The following is an 11,401-nucleotide window of genomic DNA, read 5'->3' as shown; positions in this document are numbered from 1 at the left end:
AACGCTTATGGTTTTCATGAAACAACTGTTTAGAATCTGCAAAAACATTTTTTAATGATGCTTATAAAAGATATTTAATAAAGGCAGCTCAACTCTAGATTATTCTACTGATAAATACTTTCTCGTGTAACTGTTTAGGACAGATGAGTTATGGCTTTTCAATTTTAAAAATTTCACATTTATTGTCATGTTAAACCTTTTCTAAATCAATCTTTCACTATCAGATTCTTAAATGAGAAAAGAACAGACAAAAGAGACAAACTCCCTATCAACTTAGCCTCCCCCTTCCCTGGAAATCAACATTTTTCTTAAAATTCAAGGCACACTCCTTTTCTTAGAACAGGGGCTGGCAAACTTTCTGTAAAGGGCCAGATAATAAACATTTCAGGCTGTGTGGGCCATACGGCCACTATCAGTACTCTGTTTCTATGGTTGTCCTGAGAAAGCAGCCATATACACAAAAAGTTTTTACAAAAAAAAGAAAAGACCAGTCTGAATTTGGCCTGTGGGCCACTGTTGGCCATCCCCCATCTTAGAATAACAGACCTAAATATAATAGAATCATCTAAAAACAAAAACTTAGTCTCTAGTCGTATGTGATGACTGACTCAGAATTTAGCAGTTAATCACTCCAGAATGTTTTGATGTTGAACACTCTGAACTCAGCTAACTTCTGCTTTTGGTTAAGATTCTCTACTCAAACTTGTATCATCATCCTTTTCACTGGGGATAATTTATCTTAATTTAAGAACTTGAGTATTTAGTGAGGGATTCAATTTAAAATTAATAAATAATGTCCATACAATTTAATATTCAATTTAATTTTTAAAAAACTTAATGAAAAATATAACAGAATCAAAACATTTAAAATAAGCACACTCACTACCCATTCCAGTAATTCATTTAAGTCATATCAACTATAGAATAGGAAAAATAAATTCAGAAGTGTAATTACTTTAAAATACGCTACTTCCACTTATGTCAGTATTTTACACTTATGTATACATTCTATAGTGGAAGCAGAAATTCTCTCTAAAAACATCTTCTCCTTAAAATCTTGAGGTGCATATTAGAGCCACCACAGGCAATATCTGACATACAAAAACTGCAGTTTCAGGCCTTTTAAATTTGGCTTTTCACTGGTACAATACAATGACCAATGTATATCATCACTGTACAGTGCCTAGACATTCCAGTAAGAACCATTATTTTCTTTAATGTAGAATGATTAATACATTTTCTACAAGGGGCAGTGAGGTTAGTAATTCTATAGGGTATGTCCCGACATAATTTCCAAATTGTACAATGACACAAACAACTTTAAGGCCATGTTTTATTTGCTGATTAATGGACACAAGGCAATGTAATTTATTTTCAAGTGTTTTCTTGAAAGTCTGTACTCATAAAAATCAGGAAAAGTTGGAAAGACTGTTAAATCACTTAAACTTTGTATCTTACACAATCTTATTTGTACAAAAATACAAGTTAAATATAAACATAAAGCAATGATAATTTTATGCAAATCTGTTTTATGTGATCTTCAGTTATATATAAAAGTTTCTTGGTTTGATTATTTGTGAAAATATCAATACCAGATTGAATTACTATCTATTGGCAAAGAGCCCTAAAAAGCTTACTTTACCATTAATCTTTTACATGGTTAACTGCATTTCCTATTTTGAGGTCACCTAAACACTGGAAAAAAAGAAAGAAAAGGGCAGTATGTCCATAAACCAACAAATAATTTGGCTGTCATGTATCATAAAACACAACTCCCACACACCTGTACAATAAACATTATGCATTACATACACACATGGGTGTATGTGTGTGCATGCATGTAAACGCATACACAAGCACGTACCCACAGCCAGTCATAAAACAAAGCCTAATGACGGGCTACTTCCAGTTCGATACTCAGCTTTGCATTTTTTCTTACTTCATCAAATGAATAATTTTTTGTCACCTTCCCATTCTTGAAAACAGTATGGAGAAGATCCTGTACAAATATAACAATACTAAAATTTAGTGGTTATATTAGATTATCAAGCAAAATTATGTAATGCTGTGATGAATTCGACTAATACAGAAGTGTTGATGGTATCCTAATTAGGAAATGATTTTGCATACAAAGAATGCTGGTGGAGCAAGAAGACAGCAAGGCACTATCTAAAGTGGCTCTGCAGGAATAGTAATGATCTAAATATTACATTATTAAAATAGTTTTCCTTAAAGGACAAACATAAACGCCTAGCTTACTCTTTTTTTCATGTGGGAGATGCCTGCTGTTTGGTCACTCAGGAGAACTGTGCTGTGGCTGATAATCATGACAGTGCAGCACAAAAGGCTGCCAGACTTCCTGGCTCCTAGCCAACAGACTCAGCACTGATTACACTTATCAACCCTGGAATTTAATAAATTTGCTAGTCACTGAGTTTTGGCCTTAAAAACAACCCCTAAAAAAATAAGAAATCAAACTCAAAACAGGAACAAAAACCAGTACTGATTTCTTGACTAATGAAGTGACCGACTTAAAAGATTGTATATTGAAGTCACTGACCAATGTAGTCCATTTGACCCATGCAAGGGTAACACGGATAAGCTGAGAATGAGGACTATTCTCTCTCAGGTCTGGAACTACCCATCTCACTAGGGATATTATCTGCCTCTAATTTCTCTCTGAAAAATCCACTGAAGTAGTAATTCACTGTGCCTAAATTTTCCATCTAGTCTGAAGATTAAGGTGTGTGACATTTTCTTTCATAAAGTTAAACATACTATATCAAGGAATGGTGGTTCCTATTCTTAATCAAAATGCCTAGGTAATTATAAATTCATTACTGCCTCAAAAATTCTTTAGTAGCATTCACATACTCATTAAATCAATGCCTTTTTCTTAGTCATAGTTAGGGCTATGTCTAAAGTGACTTTACTCTTTCTGGGATAAACTAATTGAGCAGTTTTGGTAGGTATTAAGAGTTAAATGAAGGCTACTCAAAGAACTCCCTAACAGGCTATATAAAGGGATCTAATTCCAAAGGTTTGCTTAAGAATTTGTTTATGTTTTCCTGTTAATGAAAACTATATTTCATTCTGGTTCAAAGTAACATAAGCAGAATATATGATATGGTATAAAGAATCTAAAGTAATGCATTCGTGTTTATGCTTAGTGTAAACTTTCTTCCTAGAATATTAACATTCACCAGTAGTTATCCCTCTACAAATGAGGGTTTTTCCCCCCCAATCCAGTGGCTTAAAAAAACAGGCATTTGTAATTTTTGAGTTTATAAATATGTGTACTTTGTAGTTAAAGACCATTAGATCATATGGATTACTTTAACAGTTTTGATAAATTTTTCAAGTTTGGTTGATTTAAACCAGAAAACTTGGTCAAGTCTAGGTTTCACCATTTCTAGGCTATGCAACCTGAATCAAGTCATGCTGTTTTCACATCTCACAGTAAGGGAACATAATTTGCCTTTGTTAGCCCATAGAGTTGCTACATCAACCAAATGAGACCAATGAAAATCATCTAACTGGATTATTAACTTTAAAAAACTGGAATTATTTTAAACAACATCTTAGAATTTGGATGGCCCTTCTTTTATCTATTATTGTAATTACCACAGTTTTACTCTAACATAAATAGCTACGAGAAGCCTAAGAGCAGCATCCTTTAGATATTCTTAGCCATTCTTCAGAGATCACTCCTCTGCTGCTGATCACTATGTGTAAAAACTTATTTTAAATATTTATAACATTAACAACAAGTAAATAACATAAAAGCATCCTTTCTTAATTTGGAGAGCAAACCTACTGTTAAAAAAAAAAATCAACATAGATACATACTGGACCATATTCCTCTAGGTCTCCTTTTCCTTCTTCAATTGTAACAAAATTCCCTGCTGGTGTCCTATGTAAAGATAATCGGCCTTTTTTGGACCTTTTGTTGGGATCAGCAACTGGGTCCTTAAAGACATTAACCTGGAATCCAAGTAAGAGAATCAGAGAAACAGAAGACTATCAAAAATGTTCACTCCCATTTTTTAAAAAAAGCTTATACATGATTTATATATAAATTTTAAATAAAGCACTTTATAGATATAACTAAACCAATTCACATCTGGCTCTTAGAAATGTTTAGCCTGTTTTGGAGGACAGAATTTCCTGTTATGTACAAAACCCAAATTTGGATATCCCTTCAGAATACCCAATACTCCATTTTAACATGTGACCCTTAAGGTATCTCCCTTTATGTTATGAATTGCCTTTAAACTGATCTAAGTATAGTACATACATCCAAATGGGGGGTAGGGGATCAATGCCAGTTTCTCTTATGTAATCCAAGGCAAGGGAACTAGGATTTTACTAAGATAAAGGCTTTTCCTTTTGTTAATTTTCACTATATTACCTGGTGCTGTCAGAAGCAAAGAAGACCTAGAGAACCTGAAGAGAGCAGAATGTTTGTTTCAGGATCAGAAAGCTGGGAGGCAAAACATAATAGAAGCAACTAGTGATGGTTATGGGAGGAGAAACAGATGAGTCAATCCCAGAACTCTCCAAAGACAGATGGAGGTGAAGTAAGCCAGGAACCAACCCAGGTGTTCTCAGGAGGCCTTAGTTATCTCCAATCCTGACCCTCCGATTCATAGACTCTCAAGAGCCTAAGAGCTGGGGGGATTGTTATTTAGCTGCCTACCAGCTTGGATTCCCCTGTTGTAAGGCTATTAATCAACTCCAAACTCATAACCCACCTTCCTAAAACACTGTTTGACAGTGTTTACAATACGTGCTTATCTTTAATATATGATGGTTAGGTTAGCTGACATCCCTGTTCAAGGATGGTCAACTGTTTAATTCAAAACATTTATATTTATGTATATTTAATATACTAATATATGCAGTAAACAATATAATAATATACAGTATATTTAATATACTAAAGCAGTGGGAAATGACTGGCCTATATTCTCCCCCCCCTAGATTATCTCTCATTTTTCCTTTTTTGAGTCTTCTTTTTACTGCAACATGTTATTACACCTAATATTTTTCTTTCCTTGTTTCTGAGTCAGTTAGTGATACCTGACAACATATTAGTAGCTCCATCAGGATCATATTATCTTTTGACTATTGCAGTAACTGCATTCTACCTAGATTCACAAAGAAGGTACCAAACAAGTTGAACGACATACCCCAAGGCCATTGGTTACAACATAACTACACTTGAAGGAACAATTCAAGAGATCTCTTGTGAACTTCTGTAGCAAACCACCACCAGAACCAAAGGCAATATTTTCAAGACTCCATTTGTTTTGCTTCATGCCTTCTACAATCTAGAAGATAAAAAAATAAGATGCAAAAACTAAGTAATCTGCAAAAAGAAGAAGGTAATTTTCTATGAGTTGTACTGATGAATAAACCATCCTAGAGTTGTTTAATAACAGTAAATAATGAGTTAAGAATAAGGCCTACACAAAGTTATAGTCCACATTTTCTCTTTTAAAAGATGTACCCAACCCCAAAAGGAGCTCGAGGTGTAAGTGTGGAAAGAGGGGATTTCAGTCAAAGTCCTGAATTTGTGGTGTTGTCATGATTGTGGTTAGGATTGGGGGAATGAAAGAAATGAGAGGAAGTGAGAAAAAACAGGCTATAAATAACTAAGGTTAGTTGAGTAAACTTCCCTCTCACTGACATTATTGCCCCAATGCCAGCAGCACAAGCAATGTGGCCTAGTAGTTGAGACCCAAACTACTAGCCTCCAGGATGGCTCTAATCATCACTAACTCTCAATATATGTCATTACATGTCATACGCAATGGCGCATTTAATAATCAAAAGATGTTGGTGGCACAACAATGTAAAATACTCTCTCCTATGTAATAGCTGAGCACTGGCAGAGTCATTTTACTCTGGGCTGGTGCTCCAGTGCCATAAGCAAAATTATGAACAGACAGGGTGTTAACATTTATCATTTAATCATTTTTGTGAGAGTGACTTTAAGCCAGCTAGAAAGACCTATATGAACATACAGTTCTGGTAGCTAAGATTTCAAGAGACACATAATTTGAAAGTTACATTAATTTATTAAGCTACATTGTTATCCATGTAATTTGTGTTTCTTTTCACTAAGTAGAATTCATTTACCTAGCTCATCTGTCTTCTTCTTTAACATATTCAATCATTTTTATGATAGATGGTGGCAAAAGAAATTTGGTAACCATTCCTTTAATTTCATGAGAATAGTCAAAAGGACTAATTGTAAACAGAACTTTCAGAAGTGATTAGAAAACCATAATCAGGTTTGGTAACTTTGTGATTCATTAACACAATTCACCATATACTCCCAAATACTAAGAGTCTCAAACTGACTTTCTATTTTCAACATTCCAAGGTAAAAATATACGAGCTCCAAGAACTTTCATCTTTAATAAACTCATGTTTAGAAATGCAGCTTGTTTTTTAAATCCCAACCATCTAATTCTCTTGCTGTGAGAAATCAAGATGGAAAGATACACAATTTAGTGCTCCCTTAGGCTGTACATAATAGTGTCTCATGTATTTATTATTATACTTGAACCCCAAAGTACCCAAGAGCCCTGAATGCAAATATACTTTTCATTGAAGTAACTGTGAACAAAGTATAACTTTAATAGTGACAAAAACCTTACAAAATACTATAAAATTAATGCATGTCCCAAAAGAGTGAATTTCAAAATGGAAGAAGTGCACAGCGAACAATAGAAAACTGAAGGAAAAGAAAGGGGAACAGATGGAGGGTGAGGTGGTTTGGATAAAATATAGAGAAAACAAGTGTCAGAACTTCACCTGATTTGAGTTAATTTTTCTGTTATTAAAATGACTTATACATATCAGAAGGAAATCTGACTAGACATACATTGACAAAATATCACTCTTAGACACCACTATTCATTTTCGTATTTTGTATCCTAGGGATGAGGGATGTACCTTAACTGAGAAGAGTCAAATTATGCTATTAATATTTAAGTATTTTTTTTCATCACAACCATACATTTGAATTATGTACTATAATCCACAAGTGCTTTCACAATGTATAGATCAAAAACATTTATTTGTTCCTATCATTAAGATTTAAATAAAACCAATGTCTTCTAACAAGTCTCAGAATCAAATTTTTGAGGATTGGGGAAAATTTTGTAGAAAGGTAGAGAAAAGGGTTCCAGGAAAAGAATAGTAGGACAGCTAAAGGGTAAGAAAAATGTTTAAGGTATGTGGGACTTAACTTGAAAAGAAATTTTCTTGCCAATTTTGAGAATTCGATACCATTTTAATGTCATTAACAAACAACTCAAAGGGGGAGGTTTCAATGATAATCAAGATGACTGAATCCCTAACTGAGATACAAACACAAAGATAGACACTTCTGTGTTTTGTCCAACACAAAGAGATTTTGCCTCTTTTCCTAGATAGGCATATTCATTTTGGTACACAAAAACCTAGAGTGGGGTTACACTATAAATTTCCTGATGTGTCACAGGAAAGACTTATTGTGAATAGCTGACAGTCCAAGAGTGAGAATGACAGTCCACGAGATAATTCAATTGTTTGAAAATGAACAGATTTCCCATTTTGTAAAATTAGGGCATCTAATTTAGTCTGTGTGTAAAGCAAAATTGCTATATGAATTCTTTCTTCTGCTTTTAAAAACTTCCTTGACCCACCTCTACTACGAATAATGTAGGTATTACCCTTTTGGTAAACTAACACATCTGCATTAACACAAACTTCATTCTCTGACCATTCTGTTTAAGGTTTCACCAATGCCAGTATCTATCTGTCTCAATATTGAACTTCTTGTTCACGGAGTTAAAAAAAAAAAAAACAACCCTCAAATTTTGGGCCGATTGTCAACTTTAAAAATGCACATACATCCTTAAAATTTATTTTAAAAAACAAAAAGAAAGTGGAACAGCTTTGGGTTTTAAAGGCAAGTTCAAATACCTGATTGAATAACCCAACTTCAAGAGCAACAAGCTGATGGATTTTCTGAAATTGGTACAGCACCCTGCCCTTGTTTCTTCATCTGAAAGGGGATTGATTAAGTTGTGTGAAGGTACCTGCTACACTTCCTAAAATGTAGGGGTGGGTAGTAGTTCTTAACTGATACCAAGGGAAAAAAAAAAACCTTTAATTCAGTCAAGCTAAGGAGATGATAGCAATTAAATATTCCAGCTGAATTTCTATACTCTGGTCCTCCTCCTCCTCACTGCAGACTTTTCTTCTATTCCTTCCTTCCTTTTCACATGAAAGCCCCTCATGTTCCAAAACCAAATGTCTTAGAAGAGTATGGGGGGAGTTTCCAATTTTTCTAGTAAGGCAGTTAGGAAGAGTTGACAGAAGAAACCTCATTTTGTTATTGCAAGCGATCTACTCAGACACCTCATTTTGGTTTCTAAATGTGTATCAACACAGAAATACTTTTTGTTATTCACAATAATTCTTACTTTTAAACACATCTTTAGAAAACAAACTTTTCTAATTTGGGTACTGACCCTTACTCTAACCACACCACAGTCTTTCAAACAGAAAAATCTTGGGCAACTTGTGTTATACAGTAGATACCATCTGAGACTGGTATACATTAAAATGTCAGTGGTTATAAGAGTAGACAGTCTACATTTATGTTATCAGTGATACCCTTAATTTTTATGGAATATATATATTAGTTAAAATGAAATTATAGCTCTTTAGAAGCTCATCTGGGAAACAAAAAAGGTTAAAGTTTTAAGAAAATATCATGTACTATTTGGCTAAATGTAACAATAACAGTGATGAGTCAATGCTTTAATTAGAAGAGGTGGCCAACCACTCTATAATCTTAGAAAAAGCACATATTAATACTATTCAAGTCTCACACTGTTAAAGCATAGCTATTCTAATAAAACTGAGACCTATTTGAGCAGTGTCAAGAGTTTTTGTTTCATATACAAGGAATATTCCTTCACTGGCATTTTTTTGTTTCATAGTGACACTTCTTCAGGCTCATCATTCAGGGTGGTCCACGAGAACCGGGAGCAGTAAGTGTGGTCTGCCTGGTGCTTCTACACTTTAAGTTACTATTGTTTATAAACTTTAGGCAATTAACAGAAAGGACATACATAATTTTAAACACGAAAAGAATCACAAATGTACTTAAATTATTAATGTGTTGTTTATCAAACTAGTAAAATGGAGCTTAATTATAAGGACTGCCTTACTGGAACTTTAAATATAAAACACATACCTCTTGTAAGGTATTAATATCTACTCCATCTCCTTGAATAATTCTAAGATAAGGAGGCAGCAACTTGTAGCCCTCTGAGTTCTCAGTAACAGGGAACTTCTTACCTAAAATATCCAAAACCTGTATGGAAAAATACATACCCAACACAAAATAACCAAAACAGAAAAAAGTGTAAAAGCTTTCCAAAGTTAAAAAAACATTAAAAATTAATCTTATTACTTAAAAACTTTATAACAAAAGAGGCAACCGTTTTAAGCCTTCTAAAATTTAGCCTCAATTGTTTGATTATGTTAGAAACAAGCATGCTATCTTCTATCAAGTCAATCAACAAGCTTTTCCCTTATATCTTTCAAATTACACAGATTTGGAAAAAATCTTTAACATTAATAGATTAAAAGAGTAAATATACTATTTTTAAGGATCATTTAACAAACTTATGAGTACACTTATGATTTAGATTTATTCTGCATGTGCCAATAATTTGTGGTTTTTTGGTTTTAATTATCTAACTCAAATATAACTCCATTTTAATTACAAGTTCAGAGTAATTATGATACGCAACGCTGGAAATGAAGCATATATAACTCATAGTTTTCCTGAAGTTCTCTTCACTTAAACATGACACACAAGTTTTAAAAGCCAAACTGCATAATATGCAAATCATCCCACTCATTATTAATAACTAAAAGTTTTACCTCAGCTGAAATACCTAAATCCTGATTTAAAATTTCTCAGAAAACTTGCTAAGAGATACAGGACCTACTGGACATATTTCCCCCCACAACAATCACTCGTTTTTCCTAAATAAATGTATTTAAAGATTTGAGTAATGAGAAAATTCCATACTGAGACTCAGTTTATTCAAAATTAGGTCTGTTCAATTTTATTAGGCAAGAGGAAAAACAAACCTATTAAGTTTGTTAAAACCAAATCTGTTAATATTTCAGGTTATGAAAAGAACTTCATATTGGCCTATTAGTTAATAGAACAGAAGACCTCCTTGATTCTATATCTCCCTTTCTTAAGGTGTAGTTTATTGCACTTATTAGTGTTTTTCAAAGAAAGCAAACTAAGTCCCAACCACTGAAAAAAGTAACCATGCTACACTGAGGATCAAAAAAAATCTCTGAAGAATCACTACTCGAATTATTTTTATTCCTCATCACATTGTACATACCTCTTTTACACTAAAAACTTCAAAGGTATAAAAATGATTTGTGATAAAACAAACCAACCACAAACTTGGAACCAAATCACAGAATTGGTTAAAATGGCAATGTTATTAATTTTGGAGGTAAGCAGAAAAAGTACCGGTACTTAACTGTCCATTTAACAGTTTTTAAATAACTGTAATTCTGGGTATCATTTCTCTGTTATTAATGTGTGACCTTGGGCAAATCTATTACTCTCTCTGGGCTGCAACTCCACAATAAGGGAAGTGGTCTAGACCATTCTGAAATAGGTGTGCATGAATGAAATTACAAGTAGCACTGATGCAGCTTGTCTACAGGTGTTTTAATAATCATGTTATGTATTAAAATTTACCTTTAATACAGTGTCAAGAGGATTTCCAGAATCAGGTCTGATTATTAGTGGTGCCGCTGTACTTCTTGATAGTATTAAATGTCTTAGATCTTCACCCCATATTTTCTCACAGGCATTAAAAATGTCGTAGCTATCGCTGACCACAGATACAGGCACTGATGAAAACTGTGTTACTACATGTTCAAAAGCATCTTTTTCATGGTCTTTCCCCCAAGCTGTTACGGTACTAGTAAACAAAATGAAAAAACAGATTTACTTAGGCTGACACATTAGCTGTTTCTAAATTGTATCTCATGTTTGCTGTCAACACTGCAGAGAAGGTGACTGATTTAGTTTAAAGAAAGCACACTATAAGGTTTGCTGAATGTTTGGACCAAACCTCCCCTTGGACAATTTTTTTAAAGACTAGAATAGAAGCAATCTTACTCCTCTTCAATAGTTATTTGAGCTCTAAAGTCATATTCAACCAACTATAAACCAGCTTTTTTTGGTGGGGGCGGGGGGTGGGTTATTTCTGCAGCTACCCACTTAAGTCAGTGAGCTAAAGAATGCCAGGGCATCAGAACACAGACATACTCCTCTATTTTGCTAGGC

General features: G+C 33.8%; 1 protein-coding gene across 2 annotated transcripts in view; it reads right to left on the bottom strand.

Moving 5' to 3' along the window:
- Nucleotides 1-800: 800 nt before the first annotated feature.
- The window catches only part of NAMPT (nicotinamide phosphoribosyltransferase), a 42,083-nt gene continuing 31,482 nt past the window's right edge, over nt 801-11,401 (bottom strand). For both annotated transcript variants that reach the window (XM_036892491.2, XM_036892494.2), the window contains 5 exons: nt 10,808-11,033; nt 9,263-9,382; nt 5,193-5,333; nt 3,850-3,984; nt 801-1,999 (listed from right to left, as the gene is read on the bottom strand). In XM_036892491.2, the coding sequence (XP_036748386.1) occupies nt 1,889-1,999; nt 3,850-3,984; nt 5,193-5,333; nt 9,263-9,382; nt 10,808-11,033 (733 nt within the window). In that variant the 3' untranslated portion in view covers nt 801-1,888. The remainder of the gene's footprint in view (nt 2,000-3,849; nt 3,985-5,192; nt 5,334-9,262; nt 9,383-10,807; nt 11,034-11,401) is intronic.

The sequence above is a fragment of the Manis pentadactyla genome, chromosome 7 (genome assembly GCF_030020395.1).
Source record: "Manis pentadactyla isolate mManPen7 chromosome 7, mManPen7.hap1, whole genome shotgun sequence".
Classification (NCBI taxonomy): Eukaryota; Metazoa; Chordata; class Mammalia; order Pholidota; family Manidae; genus Manis; species Manis pentadactyla.
The sequence above is the reverse complement of the archived record's forward strand: the minus strand, read 5'-3'. Positions and strand labels throughout refer to the sequence as shown.